This window comes from Pelodiscus sinensis, chromosome 2 (genome assembly GCF_052426305.1).
Source record: "Pelodiscus sinensis isolate ZL-2025 chromosome 2, ASM5242630v1, whole genome shotgun sequence".
Classification (NCBI taxonomy): Eukaryota; Metazoa; Chordata; order Testudines; family Trionychidae; genus Pelodiscus; species Pelodiscus sinensis.
The window spans coordinates 76929120-76955480 of NC_143053.1; the positions used below are offsets into that span (position 1 = coordinate 76929120).

The window sequence follows — 26361 nt, forward strand, 5'->3', positions numbered from 1 at the left end:
TGGACACAGATACATGTAACTACTTTGTACAGGTGTTTACCCTGATTAAAATGTGTTACCTCATAATGGATGATAGACTAATTAAAAGCAAAACTGCAGTATGCTGGCAGAATTTCTGTTCTGGTACAACTCTTGAGATGAACCAGAATCAGCTAGATGAGGCTCAGATGACCATTTCAAGAATTTCCCCAAGTGATAAACTTTTTGTAATGGGAATTGGAATGCTGACTACCCGTATGTGGAAATGGAAGATGAGGGTACATGTATCCCCATTAATGAATCAAAAAAACTTGAGCTATAACATGTATGAATATGTCTGAGATCTGTAAGACCATTTAAAGGGAGTCAAATATGGTCCATTATCACAATTACATATTTTGTTTTATCTATCACTTTCAAAAGGTAAGGGCTAAAATTATATAATAATGGATACTCGGGCTTTAGCAGCAAGAATATTTTTAATGACATGAGTTATTTGGCAACACAACTTAAAATTATGATTAGATTTATTTGGTTCATTTGTATATTAGTAGCACATATAGCAAAATTCTATGTGGTTACTGTAATGACTATACATAGCTGATGAATTAATTATTTAACTCTAAAACCTGCTTGAAAATAAAGGAGAAAGAGTTAGTTGAAAATGGCCATTTAAATGCCTATTGTGGAAGTTATTTTCCCCAAATTGCAAAAGATGTGTGATTTGGAAAAAAATTTGTTTTCAAAATGAGATTGTAAATTCAGTTTCATTGTAAGTTAATATATTGCTTTGTTATGCTGATTTTAAAAAATATCTCCTTCTCTCTTTTAACACTCTTTTCACCCAGAAGGTGTAGTATGATAGTACGTCCTTTCTGTGATTTCTGTTTAAATGTAGGTTCAACTGTTTAAAATGTTACATATGATTTTTCCCTCCAACCATTTACCTATAGAGTGAATGCAGACAAGTACTCACAAACAAACATTTAAACTGCTAGTTAAATCTCTTCTATCAAAAGTAGCATATACACGTTTGAAAAGTTGATGATGAGTTTTATGCAAGGTTTATTTTCAGGGGAAGGAATGCTTTTGTCCCCTCTGTTATTCCACTTCAGTCTCAATGACTGTTTTAGTTGAAATGTTCAGTTGTTAAAGGAATCAAGATTGTGTGTTATTTACGTCTTACAAGACAAGTGGGATTTGTTCCATCATTCCAGTTATCAAAAAGATTAACCCTTTGCCCCCAGAGTTCTAATTGAAGCTCTTTAGAAACAAAAGATGGTGTAGCAACAAATAGGGTTTATGCCAAGTGAAATGTTTCTAAGCTGAATGGGAAGTGCAAGTATTACATAAATTTTGTCTTGTATTTCAGGCACCAATAAAAGCAACATGTGAAGGCATACTATGCAAGACTGGATTTCCCGAAGACGTTTACAATGCGGTCATATCGAGGAGTTTAGATGAAGGACAGCCTCTTCTCAATGGTATTGTTAGAAGAGACATTCTGTTTATTATTATCTATAGTCTTAAAGATAAAGTGGACTCAAGGGGTTTTTAAAAACTTATTAAATAAGACCTTTTTATTTCAGCTATATTACTTGATTTTTTTCCCCCTCAACTTACTGTAATGGAGCTTGAGGGATAGTTTGTTGACCTTAACAGTAACTTGTGAACCTCCCATGACAATAATTTGAAGATTTGTGAGTTCTGGCAAATCTTACCTTGACTCTCCCGTTATGTTCTCCTTAGCAAAGATTTCACATTGAACTGTTTCTTATATATTACTTCTTAGTAATTGCACTATTAGCATATGTCCTCACTGTAGTACCAGAAACAACCTTTACGTGACTATCAATGGAGGAGTAAGAGCCTTCCCCTTCCACCTTATATGATCTATGAAGGGGTCATACATGCTGCATTTTTTGTGCTCAGGCTAGCACCAAGCCTATTTTCTTACTATTTCTTTTGAAGCCCACCTTTGAAGCGACACTCAGATAGCAGAGCCATGGCTCTCCCCTTCCATATGTTGGCCAGTTAAGTTTACTGCTCACATGGATGTAGGAGAGTATACCTAAGAGATGTAGCAGTGCGCCTGCTACGCTAGCACTCTGGGGTCTCTGGGAGGAGTTCTGGCAAGGAAGCAGAATATTGCCATTGCTACCTGTTAGGCACCTTGGCTCTTTATTGCCCCAATTCAGATCTATGTCTTACTGACGCAAAAACCAGCCCAGAATGAAGCCTACAAAGTCCTAATACCACAACAGACTCTGCAAGTGCAGACTGTACATTCCTGTGTCTATGTTGAATTTAACTGAAGTCACTGGAATAATCTGGACTGGAGATTTAATGTGCAGTTCTTTGTCTTATTTTTGGGGAGGTACAGGTGGTGTTTCTCTTTCTAGAATGCAAAATGGCATATTTCCTAAGTTTTTATTAGTGTATAAAATTGCACCTCAAGAGTTACATTTAAGTGGAATTGTAATATGGCCTAAAATGTAAGCAATACACATTAATTTTGCTGTTTTATAATTTGTGAATATGGAAGAAATTGCTTTCTAGCTAATTTAGAAATAGCGGAGCTAATCAACAGGATTAGTTTCAAGAAGTTTCTGATACATCTTAAATAAGAACGGATTTAATTCCATTAATTGTTTCTGTCCCATATGAATATGGCTATAGAGATCAAGACATTGAAATGAAAAGATCTTTCTTAAATGAAGCGAAAACACAAATGGTTCTTTGAAACAAAAGCATTAGTCTTGATTTAGCAAACTGTATGCAGCAGTATCTCCTGATAATTATATTTTAAGGACCCGTTTTGTGCTTTAATAACTATAATGGAAATTTGAATGCAGGAATAATTGATTATTTTTAATGTATTAGAAACTGAGTTATTCAAGTATTTGCCTTTCATTTCAAGGAAGTAAATGTTCCCCATTGCAGAATTTATTTTGTTAAAATATTTTGTTAAAAGGATAGCTTAGAAATTAATGCAATAAATTGAAGTTCCTTTTTTTCCTAACAGGGTAGTCAGCTAGGAGGGAACTTGGGGATTTTTTCATTCTCCAACATATATGTATTGTTGCTTATTTTACAGTAGCACCTATGGTTCTCACTGTGTTAGGTGCTGAACAAAGACCACAGACAGCATTGTTCTTGCCCTGGAAAACCTACAATTTAAGGAGAGAAGTGCTTGTGGAAGGGTTCCTGTTTGGAAGAACTGGAGACAGAATGCTTGTAATCGTAAAACAAGGGACCACAGACAAAGTGAAATCTTCCCTACATTGCTCTGTTCAGTCTCCTTGGCTGTTCAGTCTTTTCTCTCATTTGAAATTTCTGACATCTTTTTCCTTAGTTTTAACCAGACAATTTTCTTTTGATTTAACCCCCCACCCCCCCAAAAAAAACACTATCTGCTAAAAATTGAACTGAGATATCAGACTCATTTCACATCAACCATCTGATGGTAATGACTTTGTCACTACTAATCTAAGGGGGATTTGAGACAATACCATGTAGAGGAAAAACTTCTCCATTCACTGTCAGCTTCATGAAGCACTCAATACACTACTGATTTTTAACGTTTTTTTCCCCCTAAATGTGTAGAGTAATATAGCCAGTCTCCCCTTGAAAGATATTAAAATGTATGACATTTTAGGGAAATAGGAATTGAAAAAATGTACAATGCTTACAATATGTATCACATTATGCGAGATAGTATGAACTAGTTGAAAAATGACCTGGGGGAGTTTGTCTTCCTACCACAAGTTCTCAGTAGAATTATTATAATGGTTAATTCTTTTGAACATTTTGACATGCTTAAAAGCATATAATTTGCCATTACACATAAACATACAGTGCATCGTTGCATGTCTTTGACTTAAATGTAATTATACTTTCATTCTGAAATATGATTGTTGTGAAAAGCCCATTTGATGATTATTAAGCTAGATGCAGATGACAATTGAAGTATAGTTGCATGACATTTTGCTTTCCAAAGAAAAATTCTGGAACTGATTCTGATCCCATGAGTAAAGAGTCTCCTATCTTTAACTCCATTGAAGTCAGTGGAGTTACTTCAGAGTCACTCTAATTATAGGTTTCCTTTGGGGTTGCAGAAATGAGAGCTTTAAAAAAAAATTTTGTTTGTTGTGTGTGGATTTTTTTTTTTTCTATGCATTGTGATATCACAGGCACAGAGACTTTATTATCCTCTCCACTGGAAATAAAATAGACAGTGGCTGCTCACTTTGTTTTCTTTCTTAAAAAATGTTGACTCAGAACGTGACCTAAGCATGTAATTCCTGTTTTATTAATTCCTGTTTATCTTATTGGTTAGACGGCCATCATCTTTAAGGTTTCTGATTATAGAATTTTATATTCCCATCCTTCCCAAAACTTAAATGAAAGTCACTTATGTGACTAATAGAGATCATGACTAAGAATATTCCAGTTGTACATTCAGTAAGATGCAATAAATAGAAGGAATCTGTTTTAAAATATTATAAATGAACATATACTGTACTGGAGGCCCCCAACTTGTGATGCAGTTGATTCCAGTGGATGCGTCACAAGTCAGGGGTGTCATAACTCGAACCCTCATTTACAATAGGTGCTGTGTGCCATCATAAATGCAGGCCAAGGTCATAAGTCAGGGGTTTTCAGCCCCTTCCGCACTTACAACCATTTTTGTAAGTGCAGGGGGTCGGAACTCGGGCAGTTGCAAGTCGGGGGGCCTCCTATACAGGATATTGGGTGAGGATCTATAGCTCACAAACCACTTAGGATCCTGTATATTCTGGGTGGTTGTGGTGTGGTTTTTTTTTTTTTTAACCGTTTCTAAGTTTCTTCACTTATGATCTTTTCTAAAGAGGTAGAGGGGGAGATATTTGCAAAATAGAAGTTTTTGCTTCCTCTTAATAGGTGAACACTTCCTAGTAGATGTGTCTCTAATACAGAGTTTCCTAACTGGTAGGGTTTTCACAAATGTCAGACTAGCCTGGGATGTGTGGGGAATAGCCTGGCAGAGGAGTAGAGAAGAGAAGAAGCAGTAAGGACAGAAATGGCTGCATAGCTCTGCATCCACTCAATGCTTTCACTGTATATGCTTTCTGTGGCAAGCCACAAACGGCAACTATGTCTAGCGAAAGAGGCAGAATGTAGCAGATGACTCTCAATTGGACATTTTGCAAAAAACATGCAGATTACTAAGAGCAGTAGGAACAATCCACTAGGATGTGTTGCAGTGTGGAGCTTGAGAAATATAGGCATTTCCTGGTCAGGGAGTTTTAATTGCTGCTTAAAGAATTCTTCTTTGTGTTTGTCTTCACACTGCACTCTCCTCTTTCTAAGGGTAAAGAAGTAGGTAGTTCCCGGAGTGTTCCCTGAGTGTTGCCTATCTTCTGTCCCTGTTACTACTAGCTTTAGCAGCTGCTGTAGAAATAGGAACTGTTCATACGGTTACTGGTGCAGTCTCTGATAAACTCAACCCACAGGCTCAAGTATCTCATTTATTTCCATTTCACTTCTGTCACACCATGGATAAGACAGCTATGTGTGTGGGAGGGAGGGGGGCAAACATTCTTTCATTTGCAAGTTAAAGTTCACAGCAAGGTTAAAGAATCTTGACTCATTTTTTAATCTTAGAATTACATTATTCCTGTGATCAAGATGCAGTACGATCATGTCACTATGGCCTAGTTCAGAGTAACTCCTAAATGTAAACAGAAGATATGGGGGGCTGATTTTTTTGCTCACTCTTTAAATCATTATTATTCCAATTATTTCAATGAAGTTATTCTGCTTTACGTAAGTGTAAATGAGCTCTGAATCAGACTTGCTATTGTCTGCATAAAATTAAAAATCTCTTGACTACAAATGGTATAGAACACCTTTCACTCCTTTCCTAATTCCTATTATGGTTTAAATTCAGACAAAGTTGTGGTCTCTCTCGATAGAACCTGAGATCCATCCTAATCCTTCTTTAAAGCACTTCTCTGGTTTTCAGGAGCTAGAATAAAAATTTTTGATTTGAGTCAGTGGGATCTAATGGCTACTAGGACTACAGGCAGTCCCTGACTTACCCGGCTCCAACTTACGTCGGATCCGCACTTACGAACGGGGCTTTTCTCGCCCCGGAGCTCGCGGGCGGCGGGACCACCCAGATCGCAGCGGTCCCGCCACCGCGTCCTCTGGGGCAAGAAAAGCTGCTCCGGGTCTCCCTGCTGTGCTGGGGGGGACTCCCCAGCACAGCAGGGAGACCCGAGCAAAGCCGCGCAGGTGGCGGGACCCCGCTGCTCGTGCGGCTTTGCTTCTTTGCCCCGGAGCAAAGCCGCACAGGCGGCGGGGTCCCCCGCCTCTGTGGCTTTGCTCCTGTCTCCTGCTCCTGTCTCCCTGTGCACAGCAGGGAGACAGGAGCAAAGCCGCAGAGGCGAGGGACCCTGCCGCCTGTGCGGCTTTGCTCCAGAGCAAAGGAGCAAAGCCGCACGGGCAGCGGTGTACCGCCGCCTGTGCGGCTTTGCTCGGGTCTCCCTGCTGTGCTGGGGTGGCTTCCCCCCCCCCCCTCCCCCAGCACAGCAGGGAGACCGGAGCAAAGCCGTAGAGGTGGCGGGGCCTCCGCGGCTTTGCTCGGGTCTCCCTGGTCTGCTGGGGGGAAAGGGTGCATCTAGTGCGCCCCCTCTCCCCCCAGCAGGCCAGGCTTTTGTTGCGGGACGTCTGGGGTAGAGCAGCTGGGGTGCTGCCGGGTTGGTCCTGCGGGGACCTACCCGGCAGTGCCCCAGCTGTTCTGTCCCAGGAGTCCAGATTCAGCCACTGTTGAAACTGATCAGCGGCTGATTCCAAGAAGCCAGGGGCAGAGCAATTCTGCCTAGGGTTTCCTGTAGTCAGCCGCTGATCAGTTTCAGCAGCGGCTGAATCTGGAGCCAGTTCCGACTTGCATACAAATTCAACTTAAGAACAAACCTATAGTCCCTATTTTGTACATACAGTGAGCCCTCGCTACTTCGCGGTTCGACCATCGCGGATTCACGACTTCGCGGACTTTTTTCATTACGTATGTATATATTATAAAAGAAATATATCGTGGATTTTTTTAATATTTGTGCCTGTTTTAGTTTAGGGTACTGTAGTACATGCATTAAGTGTTCTGTACATTAAAGGGTGGTTTGTTAACAGTACTACGTAAAGGGAGGGTTTTAAAAGTCTGAATATACATGTTAAATAAATACGTAAATATGGTGTCCCTACTTCGCGGATTTTCAGCTATCGCGGTCGGGTTTGGAACCTATCTACCGCGATAAACGAGGGTTCACTGTAATCCAGGGACTGCCTTTACTTTATTAGAGGGTATAACTGGGGTGGTAGAGTACTTAGAAACAACTCAGAAGCCATTCCAATTTGAAAGTTAAAGATTAAAATACTTTGATATATGCAAATGAAAGCAAAAATCAGAGAGATAAAACTTTACCTTTAATTTATTGCCAATTGTGTCCATATCATGACTTTTATGCCTACACGCTACAATGAATATAATCCCTGATGTAGGTCATATAACATGTGCCTTGGAATACATGGGGCGAAAAAGTAAATTAAGGAATGAGTCTGATTTTAAGTATTAATGTCTGTGCTGATTTGTCACATGATTTTTTTTTTAAGTTCTTAAGTTTATCATTGGAAAAAAAAAAAAAGGTCTTACTAAAAATAAATGTCTAGCTTGTTTAGTTAAATCTTTTAGACTCTGTCCTGCAAACTGTTATTTATGTGAGTAAAATTACTAGAGTTCATGTTTGCGGAATCAGACCCTGTGCTTACAGATGCTTGATCTAGTCTGTGGTAGTGCTTTTGAAGATACTCGTTTTGTCAGTCCTGTTATTGCACATGTGCTCTAAGTTGTGTGCTAAGAGTTTTTTTTTCTAATTGAGATTTTTTTTATGTGGATTGTGTACTTAATAATTTCCAGATCTGAAATAGTTATAGAATGTAGAAGAAAGTAACAGAGCTGGACAGTGAGATGAAATAACCTTATGCATGAGCATTAGCTCAGTTTCTTCTTCAAAACATCATTACAAGGCAGAAATTAAGGGTGTTTTAAGATAGGTCATTATCCCATCTTCCATCCATGGCAGGTGCCAGGTGTTTTAGAGGGAATGAACAGAACAGGGCAAATGTATCCATTATCCATCTCCTATTGATCAGTCCCAACTTCTGGCATTCAGAAGCTTAGGAATATGAAAGCATGGAGTTCCATTCCTGCACATCTTGGTTAATAGCCATTGAAGAGCCTTTCAGCCATTAATTTTTCTAATTCTTTTTTTAATCCAATTATATATTTGGCCAGTATTATCTAAAGTGTTGTTTGTATACAAGTATGTGTTTTAATCAACTTTTAAAGTTGAGTTCTGAATTGTAAATTTAACCATGGGCAATGATTTTTTTGTGGGGACTTAGTGTTTGATTTTTTTATGTTTAAATGTGTATAATAGTAAATTATTTTTACAAACACTTCACAGCCTTAACTATTACTAACCAAATCTTTTTAGTCTGTTTTGGCATTTTGGGGTGGGGGGGGCGTAATTAAGTACTAAAAATAACAATGTTAATTTTTAAAAAAATAACTGGTTGGAGAATGGTAGACGGATTATATGAGAATCCTGTTACATGGGACCTATTGGCTGGCTCTCTGTTGATGTCTCATTTAGACCAGTGGTCTCCAACCTTTTTACACCCAAGATCACTTTTTAAATGTCAGGGAAAGCCAAGATCTATCCCATCCCTTCTCCAAGACCTCACCCCTTCCTTGAGGCTCTGTCTTCTCCATTCCCCTCCTGTCCATTTTCTGTCCCTAGCCCTTATTCTCTATCACTGGATTGAGACAGGAGGTGCAGGCTCTGGGGTGGGAATGAGGGAGTTGGGTGTGGGAAAGGGTGAGAGGTGCAAGCTCTCGGAGTGAATTTGGGTGCAGGAGCAGGTGGAGAAGGGGATGCTGGTTCAGAGGGGGGGCTCCAGGATGGAGTCAGTTGGAGGGTTGGGGTGCTGCTGAGCAAGCTGCAGGCTTGTGGATGTGGGGGTGCAGGAGTTTGGGATAGGATGTATGATGGGCTCAGAACAGCAGATGTGCAGTGTATGGATGGTGCAGGAGTGTTGTGGCAGAAGACTGGGGATGCAGGAGTTTGGAGATGTGAGGGGCTCAGGGCAGGTGTATGATAGGCTCAGGGTTGGGGTCGGGAGGTGGTGCAGGAGTGCTATCATGCTGTGGCCAGATGGGAGCTTGGCCCCAATTGGGGGGGCTTGTTCGCCAGCTTCATTTTTAAATAAAATATTATGTCCAACACAATGTTTCAGTGTTTTCCACTGACCCACAGAAAAATCAGTCGGGAACCACACAAGTGAAATGCAACCCCCCAACCCTCCAAAACTACCTCACTGATGTGGCCCCAACTGAATAACTCAGTCCCCTGGCAGTCCAGCCCCATGGGGGAGGAGAGGTAGGTAATATTAACTCTTCTGGGGTTTCAGGGTTTGTGGGCCCCTCCCCACTTTGAGGTGGGGCCAAAAATGAGGGATCCAGTGTGTGGAACAGGGTTGTCAGTGAGTGGGCTAGGGATGGGGTAGGTGTCTGGCCAGTTGGGAGGGGGCAGGAGCAGGGTGCTGGTGGGTGTCTAGGCAGGGAACAAGGTGCTGGATGGTGTCTGGCCAAGGGACTGGATGGTGTCTGGCCAGGAAGCAGGGCAGGATGATGGTGGGGCCTGGGCAGGGGGCAGGTGCAGAGTGCTGGTGGGGGCCTGGGCAGGGTACTGGTGAGGGGGTCTGGCCAGAGGGAGGGGGCAGGGACAGCTTGGCTAGTATCTGGGGGTCTCCAGGAACAAGGATTTCTGGATAGCGCTGGATGAAGGTGCTCCAGATCCTGCGTGTGCTTCCTGAGAAGCGGATCTGGTGCAAAGCTGCAGGACGTTCCCTCCCTCCCCCACACTGCAGGAAGCCAGCACTAGCTCCATTTTCACAGGAACTTGTGGTATCACCATGGGCTCCTCGGGGTTGGGGGGCAACAAGCAGGGACTGGGAACACCTCTTGATCGACTGGCTGTGACAACCAGTCAATCATGATGGACTGGTTGGTGACCACGGATCTAGACTCTGTATGAGGTCCATGTTATGGAGTCTGAAAATGGAAACCGAGACGATGGAAGGTAGCATGAATATAAAGAGAGAGTTGGTTGCTGACCTCTTTCTTTGCTGCCATCATTTCTCAAGTTGCTAAAAGTGAACCAAATGGAAATCCCCTGGAATTTCAACAGCTAGTCATGCATTCCTCTGTAGCATAGGATTGTAGTGAACTCCTTAATGCCATTTCTTTATTCTTCTGTAGGCTGAAGAAACACCAACTGTTGTGTATGGTGGGTTTGTTTGTTTGTTTGTTTGTTTGTTTGTTTACTATTGCTTCCCTTAGCCTTGCCGTCTCAGGCAGAGAAAGAGAAGCCATATTCTCTCAAGGTGCCTGAAGAGGATCCTTTTGCTATTTTAAGGAACCCTACTGTTAGGCACTCCAGAAAAAATATCAAAGGGGAGGGGAGAGTATACCAATCAGGTAAAGGAGGAACTCAAGTTCAGTGCAATTAAACAGCTTTATACCTTTTTTTTCTCCAACCCCTACCATCAATAATGTAGTGCTGTGTTTCTTAAACTTTTTAAGACGGAGGAACACCAAACAATAAATTTTTTTTTTTTATGAGGAACACCAAGGATTTTTTTTGTTGAGCAGCAAAAAAAAAAAAAAAATAATTGAGCAATACATACATAAATAAAAAAGGTTGCCTGCTCCTTTAAGGGTGGCCATTTTCAACTCTCTTGTTCTCCGCGGCAGACCTCCGACTGCCTCGTGGAACACAGTTTAAGAAATACTGATGTAGTGTGGTGAATCTGCTGAATAGTCCTGGGTTTGCTGAGGAGCTGTATAATGAGCTGTTGATAGTAAATGTCCTGGTGCTTTTCTTGCTCCTGATTGGAGCGATATTGGCTGCCAAGAGGATACACCCTCAGTTAAATATAGATTATCTTAGTGCAGGTGTGGGCAAACCTTTTGGCCTAAAAACCACTTCAGGGTATGAAAATTAAATGATGAGGGCTATGAATGCTCACAAAATTAGGATTGAGTAATGATGTGTGTGAGGGCTTTGGCTGAGGGTGCAGGCTCTGGGCTGGGGCTGGAGGATTTGGTATAGAGGAAGGGGCTCCAGGCTGGATCAAGAAGTTTGGGATGCAGGAGGACGATCCAGGCTTGGATTGAGGGGTTTGGAGATTTGGGGCTTATCTAGACTGTGCTAGTGTGTCAAAAGAATACATATCTTCTTTGAGCTCGCTTTCTGAGCTCGCTTTCGAAAGTGAAAGCAGTTTAGACATGGCTTTTTGGGCAATTCCCGCCTTGTCGAAAAACCGTGTCTAAATTACTTTCACTTTCGAAAGCACCACTTTTGAAAGTGAGATTGGAAAAATATGCAAATTCTCGCAGGATTTGTATATCCTCTTTCGACATTCTAGCGTAGTCTAGATGAGCCCTGGGAGTAGTATCAGGGTTGGAGCAGGGGGTTAGGATGTGGAGGGGAGTGCAGACTCTGGGCTGCGCTTATTATCTCAGGCTGCTGTCATGGAAGCAGCAGCATGTCCCTCTTATCCCCTCTTAGCTGGCTCCTATGTGGAGGTGTGGCTCTTGTGCTTCTCCTCTTGTTCCCCCCTCCTCCCCCCCATGTGCCACACTAATTCCAGGCCATGGGAGATGTCAAAAGGGGAACATGCTGCTGCTGCTTCTGGGAGCATTGTGGAGAAGAGCAAACACTTGACCCTATTCTCAAGTGGGGGCTCAAAGGCTGGATTAAAATTGCTGATGGGCCAGATGTGGCCTGTGGCCCTCTGTCCTAGACTAGGTGTAAAATACTTGTTCAACTTATTGAACGGCTGTAAAATATCTAGATTAACTCTTCTTTTTTTGTCTTTTCAACTTCTGTAATTTTTTACATCTGATTTATGTTAGGGTGTCCAATTTTATTTTCTTTATAGTGCTAGTTAAATTATTGCTAAATGTTTGTCTTTTTAAGAACTGATAATATGTAGATAAAATGCAGTTCATAACAGTAATTAAATATATATTAAATATACACAGTTGGTAAAAATTAATTTTTCACTTAAATTCATGAAATCTCATTGTCTTCAATTGCATTGGGCTTTTGGTTGTAACTGAAGGTTAAAACTTAATCCTATGTCTACATCCAAACTGTCAAGGGTAGTCATCTTTGTAATGTTGTAGCCTTTATTGCTTGAATTCTGAATAAATATTTTTTCTATTTGAATTTAAGCTCAAATATTGAACTTAGCTTTTCTAAACCCTACGTTCCAGTTTCATTTTGTTACTTTTTTCTGTCAAGTAAATGTAACTACTGAAAATAAAAGGATGTGAAGTGATGAAATGTTGTGTTAAAATGGGTTATACAATTGTCATATTAATGAGAACTTCATTTTCCTTTTCTCTTGTGTGTGAACAAATGTTTATAAGGCTCTAAAATACCTCCACCTTGGGCTTGAACAAAGACATTAACTGGATGTCACATTATAAAGCCAGTGTACCCTGCCTTTAACAACTCTATTTTTACATTAAAAGCTAAGAATGTGACACTTCCAGCCCACTTAATTAGCCTCATTAATACCAGTTCAACAATTGACAGGTAACTTTTTTTTCCCCCCCCCCCACAAAATCTCATGATACCCTTACAGATTAAAAAAAAATATATAGTATGTCTATGCTATGGGATAAGGTGGAATTACCTTAATTGCGTAGCTGAAGTCACACTACCTTAATGTGACTTTTGGCACTGTCCACACTGCAGGAAGTCGAAGGGAGCATACTCTCCCTTTGACTTCCCTTACTTCTCAGGGAAGTAGGATGACAGGCATCTACCAGCATGCCCCTCTCAGTTCAAATTAGCGTGACTTCACTAGACCTGCTAATTTGAACTCTGGAAGATTGACAGTGGCAGCTTCGGGGTTTTTTTTCCCTCTGTAGTGTATAAATACCCTAATGCAGGGGTCCCCAACACAGTGCCCGCGGGGCATTTATGTACCCCAGGCGCCCAGCGCATGCACAGCCCCACCCACAGCCTGGCAGGCCCGTGTGGCGCCCGCCACCCAAAAATGTTGGGGACCACTTCCCTAAGGTGTTAGTCTTTAAGGACTACTCACTGATTTTTAAAGCTACAGACTAACATGGCTACCTCTCTGAGACTCGGTGAAAAGCTAGCTATTCATTGATCACCTTGTCATGGGGCACTTTCTTCAGATACTCATGTGCCATATTACCTTGCCTTGCTTCCATTACCTGGTAGTCATAAACACTCACTGGCTGATTTTCCTTTTCACCACATGTACCTTTTATTCCATAGCTCTTTGCTAAACAGGACATGACATAAGCATATTGCAGCAGGTGCTTTCCACACACAGCTCACTGGCTGAGATTCTCTCCCATGTGGCCTGTTTCTCCCACCTCCCAGTCTTGTCAGTAGCCTAATAATTGCCACCCATATGATTGTAATCCCCCAACAGAAGGTGGCTAATTGCTTTCTGTTGAGCCTGTAGCCATCTCCATGGTGCAACATTGAGTGGCCAGGGTGATACAGCTATCACTTGGTCACACACCTGAACAAAGTGCCACCCATCACTTCCCTCTAGTGCTGGAAAGAGAGCCTTCATCAAAACTCTGATATCATCTCTGTCACTTATGAAGGAAAACTCGGTGTTTCATCTTGTTGCCAGGACATCAGGTCCTATCCAAGTTCAGGAGATACAAAGGCTGGATCATGTTAATGGTCTCTTGTTGGGCAATAGGAGTAGAATGAGGATCTAGCCCCTTATACAGTGCAAAGTGAAAGTACACCAGCTTGAGATTTCCCTCGGAGAACTTCCTCTCTGTCAGGGGAATTTCCAGGCAGTGTAAAGCTGACAGAGGCAGCTCTTCTGGCTCCAGTAGCCCTTTCCTCACCTGCTACTCTAATAGAGGTATGCTTCTCTGTAACGGGGGAGGAGTCTTAGGCTACGTCTAGACTACAAGCCTCTTTTGAAAGAGCGTCTAGACTACAGGCAGATTTCGAAAAAGCAAGCTTCTTTTTCTAACGAGTCTAGACGCTCTTTCAAAAAAGCAGTTTGCATTCAGTAGCACTTTTTTTTCAAAAGAGTGCTTTCGAAATAAGGCATTATTCCTCGTAAAATGAGGTTTGCCACGATTGAAAACACTGCCGTGTTCTTTCGATTTACTTTCGAAAGAATGCGTCTGCAGTCTAGACACAGGTGAAGCTTTTTTTTTTTTTTTTTTAAACCCTGTAGTCTAGACACACCCATACTGGGGAAAAAGAGGGAGGAGAAGGAAATAGGACATGGACTCTGCACCATAATTTAAAGCTGTCCTCCTGCAGGTGAAATTCATACCATGCCTGGGCAGCTGAGGAGATTTGGAAGGCATGATTTGGTACCGTCAGTTCTCACGTCTACAAGACACTTTTTTTTCTTTTTCTTTTGCTGTTATAAATATATCTTGGATTCTGTTGTTTACACTCCAACTCATCTGATGATGTGGGTTTTACTATGAAAGCTCATGATCTCCTATGTTTTTTAGTCTCTAAGATTGGCTATTTGTTGTTTAAGATATACAGTAAAACTCCGATGGTCCGGCATCTGACGGTCCGTCTCTCCTGATGGTCCGGCAGCATCAGGAACCCGGAAGTGCTCCGGGCAGCCGGGACCATTGGAGCTGCTCTGCCCCCAGCTTCCCCTATTCAGCCGCTGCTAAAACTGACCAGCGGCTGAATCGGGGAAGCTGGAGGCAGAGCAACTGGAGCGCTTCCGGGTAGGTCCCCTAGCGCTGCCCCTCGGGGCTGCGGGACCAACCGGGCAGCACCCCAGGTGTTCCTGATTCAGCCGCTGCTGAAACTGACCAGCGGCTGACTCCAGGAAGCCCGGGGCAGAGCTTGGGCTTCCTGGAATCAGCCGCTGATCAGTTTCAGCAGCAGTTGACTTGGGGACACCTGAGGTAGAGCAGCTGGGGTGCTGCCAGGTTGGTCCCCGCAGCGCCGAGGTGCGGCGCTGCAGGAACCAACCCGGCAGCGCCCCAGCTGCTCTGCCTTAGGCATCTCCAATTCAGCCGCTGCTGGTCAGTTTCAGCAGCAGCTGAATCAGGGACGCCTGGGGCAGAGCCGGACTATCGGAAGGGGGGGCTATGAAGGGTCTGGGGTGGCATCCTTCCCCCACCCCAGACCCCTTATAGCCCCCTCTTCTGATAGTCCGGCATATTTGATAATCCGGCACCCCCTGGGTCCCAAAGGTGCCGGATTATCGGAAGTTTACTGTAGTTGAGGATTAAGCTCCATTGTTCTTAACTCTGTTGCAAATGATTCCAGTTCCAATTACTTCCTGAGTCTTGCTGCAGGTAATCTTTGAGGAAAAAGGCAACTGGTTCGTAACTCAACTGAGATCAGTTGGTATAGTTTCTTTGAATGGCTGGTGAGAGAGGAAAAGATCTAGCTCCTCATAGAAGGTCAGCAGAATGAAATCTGATGCTTGTGTGTCTGTTCCCACAAGGTTCTTAATAGGAACAGTAAAAATTTAGTTTTCCATTTGCAGCAGTTTGGAAAAGTTCTAAGCAGTGATTAGAAGTTCTAGAGCTGTCCGCCTGTAGACATAAGCCTTATCTTCCAGAGAAAGTTGTTCCTTGTTTGCAGTATTACCTTTATAACCATAAGAATTACATTTTCACTTGGTTTTTAAATGATGACATTAATGACACCAGCTTGGGAAAGATTCCTAATTGCCCTATAATTCTAGGGCTTGAAAATAGAACACTAGAATTGGAAGGGACCTTGAGAAGACATCAAGTCCAGTCCCCTTCCTTCACAGCAAGACCAAGCACTCCCAGATAGCTGTTTGTCCAACAAGGGTGCAATTTTGGGGGGTAGCAGCCATGCACTCCGGGATGCGGTGTGCTTTTCATCCCATTCCCTGGGCCCTAAAGTGCTTGCAATCGGTGCATGCCTCTCGCACCCAGCTGGTGATTTCCCTTCGCTAGCCAAATGTGAGAGGCATACACCGATTGCAAGCACTTTTCCCCTCACTCCCTTAGCGTCCGGGGAATGGGAAGAAAAGCACACTGCGTCCCAGAGTGCACGGCTGCTGCCCCCTCTAGCCTCCTGAAATGGCACTCTTGTTATCCAACCTTTGGATATCTTAAATATCTCCAGTGATGGAGATTCTGCAGCCTCTCTAAGAAATTTGTTCCAGTTTTTAACCATCCTGACAGGAAATTTTTCCTAATGTCCAACCTAAATCTCCCTTGATGCAATTTAAGCCCATAGCTTCTTGTCCTATCATCAGAGGGCAAGGAGAGTAATTTTTCTCCCTCCTTCTTGAAACACCCTTTTAGGTACTTGAAAACTGCTATCGTGTCCCCTTTCAGGCCTCTGTGTGTTTCAAGTTTATTGTGGCTTTAAAAGGACGAATCTCAGAAAAGTATATTTTGTCACTGAAAAGAACAGCAGCGATGGGATGTATTTAATACAAAAGTGTCTAAAAATCTGATCCTGTGCAGTTTGAAATCTGAAACAAATAATACATATTTTTCAGAGCAAATGCAGATAATATTTGAAGCTTGTCTATAAAGGGATTGGTTAGATAACACTGAAGGTAATAGTGGAACACAACTTTATCTAAAATGGGATCAGTGATGGTGTTTAGCTTGGAAATTGATATTCAAATGTAACTAAATTAGAAAACAAATGCAGGCAAAAAATCCAAGTACACTTTTAGTTTTTGCCTTTAGCATACCTCTGTCTAAATTAAAAAATATAATTCATGGTCCTTTTCTGTTGGGTTTCTTTGTTAATAGTGTTGGATTTAAATCAAGTTGTTGCATTGAAATAAGTTTTATAATAATTTAAATAGCCTGTCTTTCACTAATGTGTGGTTTTTAAACATTACTGATAGCCAAATACAGAGATTGGGGAGGGCTGTTTGTGTTTATCTACTGGTTCTACCCATTGTCCACAGCCTTATTGAAATCAGGAATTAAAAATTTGTATTTCATTTTATTTTTATTCTATCTAATGGTATTGTATATCCTGCATATGTAACTGCAGCCATAATACAAAAAGAAATGTGACTCTTAAAATGTCACCTGATACTTGTTCTGAGGTTTTGTATTGCAGAACGACACTCTATTGAATCTTACAATTCAATGTATGGTTGTTTGCTTAGGTAGTTTGCAAATGTAATTTGCCACAAAATAACACCTCAGAATAAATAGTGAGAGGAATCCATTGTGAAAAAAGGTAAATGAAGCTCTTGAAATTAAAATTTGGGTTTAAATCCCTCTTCAGTCCTATGCTGCTCTGAGAGTATCATTAACATGTTGGTAGTTCACTAGCCATCTTCAATCTTTCCTTATTCATATATACATTAAGCTTGTTGAACAGATACAAGTATGAGTACATAACGGTAGCACCTAACTAACTATTAATCATGCCCCCTCCTGCTTTGATTTGTAGTCCATAGCAATTGTCTTTTAATTTGCCTTTCACAGTAGTAAGTTATTTGAAACATACTTTATAAGCATTTTTTATAAAAATGTCTTTGCCAAACCCATTTATTATTTGCTTTATTATTATTAGAATTAATAGGCAGTGTGAAGTTTTTATTATTTAGACTTCTGAGCCCTTCAAAAAGAGGATATTGTATTTATAGGCTATAAAGAACAAATATTTTTTTGGTGCCATAAAAATAATAATGCCATCTAAAAATATGTAGTTCTCTTACTGACCCTTATACTCAAAAGAACAACATTTTCCTTTTCTTAATAATATAGCACTGTAGTGCACACACTTGCTTTTATAAAATTGATTAATTCAGTTCTCAAGAGATTGGTAATGGGGAATACAGCCTTTCACTTCTAGGTCACTAGTTCAAATTCAATCTGTCAGTGGTATATGAAAGGACTTACTAACTGATGACTCTTCAGTAGTCTATTGTGGAAAAAAATGTTGGTCTCAGTCCAGTATCTGGAAGATACGTGTCTGTCACAAAAGCCACTATCCACTAATTAGATGAGTAATCCTTACATTTAGTAGTATAACTGAGTTCATTGGGAAGTGGGATTACATGTGTGACTGAGTCTCATTCAGAGGACTAAGGGTTTCATGACAGAGTAAAGGCTGCAGCACTGTTTCTAACTTGCTCTAGCAAGTTTAACAAATGAAAAGCACTGTGAGACAGGTAACTATTCCCAAATGAAGGACTCCATCCAAATTGAGTCCTTGGGATAGCTTAGAAAAAATATTTAAGTATTCTCCTGAACTGTCAGTTTAGCATTTTTTTTTTCCATGAGTCTGGCATTCATATAAAGAAGTAACATTGAATGTTAATGACCTTGGCTCACAAGACAAAGTTGTAATGCCACTGTACCACCATTTCCAACTACTGTACATTGTCTATTTTATTCAAACCTTGTTTACTTATTTATCTTACTTAAATATTTCATACATATAGCCATAGTTGCTGGAACTAGGGGTTCTAGGGAGTGACGCTGCACCCTCTGGCCTGAAGTGGCTTCCATCGTACATGGGGTGTACAGTTTTGTTGAATGGTTCTCAGCACCTCCACTATATATGTGTGCTGTGATCCAGACAAGTATTGAAGGCAGCCAGGCTCCATATGTTGTAGTAGTGTACCCACACAGATCACAATTCTTTCTCTGGGCCTTACTTTGCAGGATTGTAAAATCATAGAACACTAGAACTGGAAGGGACCTTGAGAGGTCATTGAGTCCAGTCCCCTACCCTCACGGCAGGACCAAGCACAGTCTAGATCATCCCCGATAGATGTCTCTCTAACCTGCTCTTAAATATCTGAGATTCCACAATCTCCCCTCCTAATGTCCAACCTAAACCTCCCTTGCTGCAGTTTAAGCCCATTGGTTCTTGTCCTATCCTCAGAGGCCAAGGAGAACAATTTTTCTCCTTCCTCCTTGTAATACTCTTTTAGGTCCTTGTACCGTGAATCTGTATGTTGTATCGAGGTTTTGTACTGTGAATCTGTACGTTGTTACAGTTTTATTTTTAAATTAAAACCAAGTGTATTGAGTGTCAGGATAGACATTCTTGCCTGTCTTAAATACAAATGAAAATAGAGAAAATGATACCTTAATCTAGAACCCCATTTTAAAATAAGATTTCAAGTAGCAAATGAGTTCTGAATATTTAATGTTAATACCCTATACATTTAGAATAAACTTTCATATATTTCTGTATATTTAGTCTAGTAACAGAGAAGCAGAATGTAGAATAACTCTAGCTTTAATGCTATATGCTGTGTGCTAGTAGAGAAACAAAGTGGGTAAAGTAACATCTTTTATTGGACCAACTTTCGTTGGTGAGATGAACTTCTGACACGAGCTTTTGACGTGAGGCTGACATGGTTACAACTGTGCTGTTTGCTAGAAGGTCAGTCATGTAGTTTCTGTGTTATGTACTGTTTAAAAAAAAAAACACCTATGATTTGACCAAAGGGGGGGAAAGCAGGCTGCATTGTATTGCTCTTTTGATTAGTAGTCCGGAATTACACATCATGCATGGCCTAGCAAACAGTAAGGGGTTTAGTTGGAACTGATCAATAAATTCAGAACCTGTTGTTTAATAAGATCAATACTCTGTAATGAAATCTGTGCTCCAATTCCCTGCTAAGGATCACTGAAGGGGATATAACGGTGTCTGTCGTTCTGTTATAAAGCAAAATGAAAATTATGTTTGAAGTTTTTTCCTATTATACAAGGATTGAACTACACTTTTTATTTTCCTCCACACAAATTCTGAAAATCCTGTCTCTTTCTAATCTGTATTTCCTGAAAATAAACTCTAAGTTATTCTTTGAGATTGTTATTTTTGTTTAAAAATGACCATGCTATGAGCTAAATTGATCGCTGTCTTATACTTGTTAAAAAACAAAACGAAAACTCAGCTTAATGGAAATGGAATCCTTTATTGAATGGGATTCTGTTCAGCTATATTGTTTTTCCTTTGTAAAATTCTATCCAGTTTGATAAAATAACTTTTTTTCCCCCATAAATTAAAATGAGTAGTTGTGGGCACAGCAGAAGAATGTGCCTGATAAGGTTTAAATATAAACCTGCACTTACTTTGTGGGCATGTCTTATATAAAAGGATTGTCTTGTTAACAAAACAAGTGCGACGATGGTGAGGTTGAGTGAAGTGGTTGTGGTAGCTATTATACAACCTTCTCATATAGGTGTATCATTGGCCATTTGTATTCATTTGGTAAATGGAGAATAACATGTAGGTTGTACATAATGTTGAAGTTACATGAGGGGTAAAAATTGTGGTGTTAGGTTTGCAATTTATTGCTGTTTTTATAGCATACATTCAAAATAAAAAGTTTTAATATCAAAGAAATCTTAAGAATGTAGAAGGGTTTCATCTTATTTTTTTGTATGTGACCTCTTTAATGGCCAAGACCCTGTGTATTCTACGGCAAACTATCTAAATTCAGTGTTACTACACTTCAGAAAAATAACGTTCATTTTACATTTAATTCAAATCATTTATTTTTCTTGCAGTTTTCAGTATGCAATATGAAAAGATGTTTTGTATTAATAAACAATTTCAATGTATAAGTTTTTTGGGAGAAGCAGCTGGTATTTTCAGGTGGGTAGATTGTTGGGGCTTTTAGCACGAGAGTTGGTATGAGAGGTAATTGTGTATTGTTGGATAATTAGTAGCCGAATAGTTTACTGATGTGATCAGAAGTTGGCTAATCAATAGTGTCCATATATAACGTGTCATCATTAGCAATCAGTGTTCACACCTTTGAGCTTGTTGTTTCAAGCCATTTGCAGAATTGGGAATTCATCTCTGAATGGTTTACTCTCCATATTTGAAAGGGATTTTTCCAGCAGTAAGGAAAAGAAATATTACATAAAAAACAAGGCTTAGCTTCTCTAATACAGTTGTGCTCTAGTATCATGACTATGCAAATACCAAATATATGGGGGTCCTGTTCTCCTCCACCCAACGCTTGGGTGTAGATGTTCAGTGCATTGTGTGATGACAAGGATAGAGTTCTTCAGAACAATTGGAAAATGGACAACACTGGCTGCCAAAGATGTAAAGATTTATAAATTATTGGATTACCTGCCCCTTATTAGGGGGAAAAGTGTTGATTTGTTGTCACTTTAGGTGCAGTAGATCTGCAAAACAATGGAGAATGACTCCGTACCTCATATGCAAACAGAATGACCTTTCCTCTACCATTACATTTTAATGACTGTATAAATCACAGTCAGTTGACAATTAGTGAACACCTTTATATGAAATACGAGAACCAAGTGCTCCATTTTAATGTCAGACGTTTCTTTTTTTCCCCAAAGTGTGAGATGGCAGTTTGGTCAGCAGCGCAAACCAGGCGATCTGTTCAGAGGATGAGATTCTGTGCCATGCCTCTCAATGGTGGGAGAGCCATGATGGTTTTAAACCGCCTTTGTGCCCTCCTAATCCTGGGCTGTTCCAGATGACTGGAGAGGCCCTCGGCATAATTTAGGTGAATCTGAGGGCCTGTCTAATTTATGGCAGGTTTCTGGGCTGCTATATGAGCTGCAGTGCTATATCCTTGCCTCAACACTCCTCCTACATCAAGCCTTTTGAAGGAAAACTTTGGAAGCGCCTGCTGCTATCTCTGTGCTGGGGGAATAGGGAGTTTCTAAAAAAATGGATAGGCTGATACAATCCTCCAGGATTGGTCTGGCATCTCTCAGTATCGGCATCTTGTCTCCCGGTGACTACTCAAAGCAATCCTGGAGATTTCAAAAGGATATTTTAAGAAAACGATGTTGCATCATTTTGGGAGGAAAAATCTTCAGTCTTAGGGTACATCTATAGTCTATATATTAGGTCTATATGCTTTAGGAATATTCTTGTAACTCAAAACAAACCTGAGTATTGGGCCAAAAAATTACCCACAAATTCAGTGGGTTTCTTGTAGGGTTGTAAAAGTGTAACCAGTTACATGCAGCGCCTGCCTTCTCTGTATCAGAAGTAGCAGCATGGGAGTGGCCAGGCAGGAGCCGGTACATACTGAACCCCACAAAGATGCCTGCTGCCTCCCCATACTCCTGCCTCTCTATCAGAGGCAGTGGCATTCACTAGCTCCCAGAGAGCTGCCGCCTCCTCCCCCGCCCCACATGTAACCACTGACGTTTTCATTGGTTACACATTTACTTGAATAAATGTGTTTTAAAATCCTTAGTTTCTTATACTTAGTTTATTTATTAAGAAAATTGCACAAAAAGGAAACTCTAACTTTCATAGAAAAGATCATCTGAAAAAATAGAGTAGGTGTTTTTATTATTTCATATAAACTACATACAGTGTCTCTATTGTACTGTGCGAAGAATACTGATACTGTCATCCATCTGGTAATTATTGCACTTCTGCGTACATTAGACTTTAGAATATAATACTATGATACAATATTATATTATACATATTTCTCCTAATAAACAGATTTTTGTGATACCTCTTTGTTTTATTTAAAGCTAGATTGTTACTTACATGGTCAGGGGAACAACTTCCTTTTTCTTTTTTTATCTGTGCAAGACTGAAAATCTTTTTCTGTGGGTTTACAGCTAATTGAAATCTAGATATGTAATGAAATTGTTAGTATTGGAGCACTGATGTGCAACTGCATAATGTGAGCATGATAAGTAACATTAGGGTTCCCTAGTGGTTTCCATGGATTTTTATTTGTCCTTGATTTGTAATGAGCCTATTATCTGCAAGCTATATCAATGCCAATAGGCAGATCCCGATTCCAAAAGTAAAAGCTGACAGCTGTTGCCAGAGGGGCTTTTCTTGTGAAATACACTGTGGCTATTGCCAATAACTTTAATTTCCTGAACAGATTTTAAAAAAATGGTTTTCATTGATGGGACCAAAAATTAATGAAACTAATATTTCTTTTTAACTCCCATTTCCTTTTTATTTACAATGGTCTGGTTTTGAAATGTCTTTTAAAGGTATAGGGTCCGAGATTTTAACATTGCAACAAGAACATAAATCGTCATCTTTTGACATGTATTAGAGAATGGTTTCTTGTGTGATTTTTAGTAGGGGCCAAATTCTTAAACATGGTCTCCTATTTTGGGTGTCTAACTTTGGGCTTGGGCTTGAGATGCGCTGGCTTTTGAAGTCTACAGAAGTTGCTGGTGTTCAGGACCTTTTGAAATCAAGCCTATGTGATTAAATTTGGGCGCTCCAATTGTGATACTCAAAATAGAGGCCACCTTTTAAAATGTAGCCTTCAAATCACTCTCTACCTTAATTTCTGCATTAGTAAAAATAGGCTAAGTATACCTCCCTTACCTGCTTTGCAGGGATTGATATTTGTGTAGCACTTTTGAGAGCCTTTAATAAAAAGTGTTGTGTGAACATTTAAAATGCCAGAATGGAGGGCAGGATGCCATGAGGAAGAAAAGGCAGCAGTTCCTTGTGATTCCCATAAGAAAACCATATGTGGCTACCTTTAGCATGCGTATCTTTTAAATGCAGTTACAAGCTATAAATATACATATTTTTCAAAATGATTAAATATAAAAGTTATTCCTTGGTTACCTTTCATTACTGATTTTAGGAGTTTGATGTAGTTACAAATCAGTTTGTCTCTGATCTTTCAGGCTGCAATAAATTTGAGTAAAAGTAAAACTTTGTTACATAATTACGCAATATATCAACAATTAGGTGATACAGGTTGTACCTCCCTTAACTAGGACACTCCGGTCCAGAAACATCCATGGTCCAGCAGGACCACAGACCCCAGGTATAGGGAGGTCGGTCTGAATGGCAGGAGTGTGTCGGGGGGGGGGAACTGGCGACTTGGCCGAGATCCCCGTGTCGGGGGGGGGGGGCAGAGGAGCGGGCAGCACAGCTGGGAGTTTGGGGTCTGGCAGCAGTTGTGGAGCTCTGGCCCCAGCGGTGGAGCTCTAGCACTAGCAGCAGCCAGAGAGCTCTGGCCTGTGGAGCCACAGCTGGACAGGCAGCAACAGTGCTGGGCTGGAGCCCTAGCTGAGGGACAGCAGTTCAGCACGAGCCATGTTGGGACGGACTTCTCCTGGTCTGGCAAACACCCTAGGATCCCTGGGGTGCTTGACAAGGGAGATCCAATCCATATTGGCTTTACTTTCTTTAGGATTTGGGTGTTTTCTTTCTAGAATCATTGGCACAGGTTGTTACTGACTACAACCTGAAATCACCACAGCAAATGTAATTAGAGCTTAAAAGGCATTGCATTTCGTAGAAATTCATACTTAACACTAAAGGTTTGTTCCGTGCACAACATTCACTTCACTTGGGGATTGGAATTCTAGTGCTTATCACTTGCTTTGGTCTTTTTCCGTCCCATTTGGTTCTCAGATAAGTTCTTTATTACATCCATCCACCCATAATAAAGACATTATGATGAAACTCGTGGTACCAATTGCCACATTTCTCAGGTTGTTAGAAGCTTGAGAGCTGCAAATAAGTCTGTGTGCTCAGGCTTCACTACTCTTTCTAATTCAGAATTATGCTTGCCTCCGAGCACAGTATGGTGGGCAGATTAGACCTAGAGTTTTGGGAGTTGCACGGTTTCTCCCTAGGAGAGAAGAAAGAGCCATATAAAACCTTCCTTTAAAGAGAGCAACACCCCAGTAGGTGCCAATCCCCCTTAACCTCTCAGGAAGAAATGCCTGTCATTTTATGTCAATACAAGTGCCCATAGCCCTTTTTGTGTCTCTGAAGAATCTCAAGGGGTTGCTTTTCACTTGGAGGAATCTTCAGGGGGTAGCCGAGTTAGTCTGTACAAGATAAAGTTAAACAACAAATGGTTTGGTAGCACTTTATACACTAACAAAACATCTGAAGAAGCGGGCTGTGCCCACGAAAGCTCATGACACCATCTATATGCTTTGTTAGTCTATAAAGTGGTACCAGACCATTTGTTAAAGTTTAACTTGAAGGAATGTTCAGAATACTTGTGAAATTTGATGCAGGAGAGGTTGGTTGGTGATGGCTGCTGGTGGTGGAATTCCAGACTTCTGCTTTCTGGTGTGTGCGGGTTACACTAGCAGGCAGACAGAACTTCTCATGTCTTTCTTCAACCACTCTGCCCCTCAGTGGGGAGTTTGCCAAGGGCTTCTGCATCCTGGAATAAAGGAGCTTCATGAAATCCCTTCTCTCTGCTCCTTTCATCTGAGCATAATCTGCCTGTTGGAATGGGAACACTTGTGCAAATATGAGAAAATAGGGCCTGTAGTGAGATAATTTCCTGGTCTCCTCACGCAAAATTAAGCAACGAGGAAAATGTTGCTAGCTGCTCGTAATATGGGTAGGTCTGATGCTGCCTTCTCTTTTAAGAGATCATTTTACTGTCAAATATGTCATTCATAATTGCATAATAAGGAAAAAATTAAATTAGCAAAAACATTCAGACATTTTCCCTCCACCCCTGGTATCTAACATGGTTATTAATATTGATATCTTTCTTTCAGTTTGTGTGTGGGTTTAAATTACACCTTGTCTGTGTATGAAAGTATGACTTTTTGGGAAGTCATATGAATAGTAGGGATGTGCACGTGAAGCTGGTGCATGTGGGGAGCCAGCTCCTGAAAAGCTGCATGCCTCTCAACCCTCACTTGTGCTGCTGCATACTGTATCAGACAGTGCACATGGGGAGCCAGCTTTTAAGCCAGCTCCCATGGAGCTACCTGCATGCTCCTCTCCCACTCTCTGCTGCTGCCTCCCACAGAAGAATTCAGCATGTTATACATTTACAAAAATATATGAAATGTAACATCCCTAATGAATAATCATACTATTTTTAAAGAAATGATGATCTTTAGCTATTAGAAGGCATCTTACAAAGTCACAGGCAAATTTTCAAGTGGCCATTCACTTCGATTGTATCTGTTTTGGGTTCTTGACTCAATTACCGATATTATGTGCAGCCGGCAATATTTTCCTCGTTGCTTAATTTTGCGTGAGGGGACCCAGACATTGTCACACCACAGACCCTATTTTCTCACATTTGCACAAGTGTTCCCATTCCAACAGAGCAGATTATGCTCAGATGAAAGGAGCAGAGAGAAGGGAATTCATGGAGCTCCTTTATTCCAGGGTACAGAAGCCCTTGGCAAAAACTCCCCACTGAGGGGCAGAGTGGTTGAAGAAAGACATGAGAAGTTCTGTCTACCTGCTAGTGTAACCCACACACCAGAAAGCAGAAGTCTGGAATTCCATCACCAGCAGCCATCCCCAACAA

The 26361-nt window shown here is 40.9% G+C and overlaps 1 protein-coding gene across 3 annotated transcripts in view; it reads left to right on the plus strand.

Moving 5' to 3' along the window:
• Positions 1–26361, plus strand: part of CDH2 (cadherin 2) — a 170233-nt gene that overhangs the window by 12083 nt on the left and 131789 nt on the right. For all 3 annotated transcript variants that reach the window (XM_075920791.2, XM_075920792.2, XM_075920794.2), the window contains exon 2: positions 1352–1463. In XM_075920791.2, coding sequence (XP_075776906.2) covers positions 1352–1463 — 112 coding nt within the window. The remainder of the gene's footprint in view (positions 1–1351; positions 1464–26361) is intronic.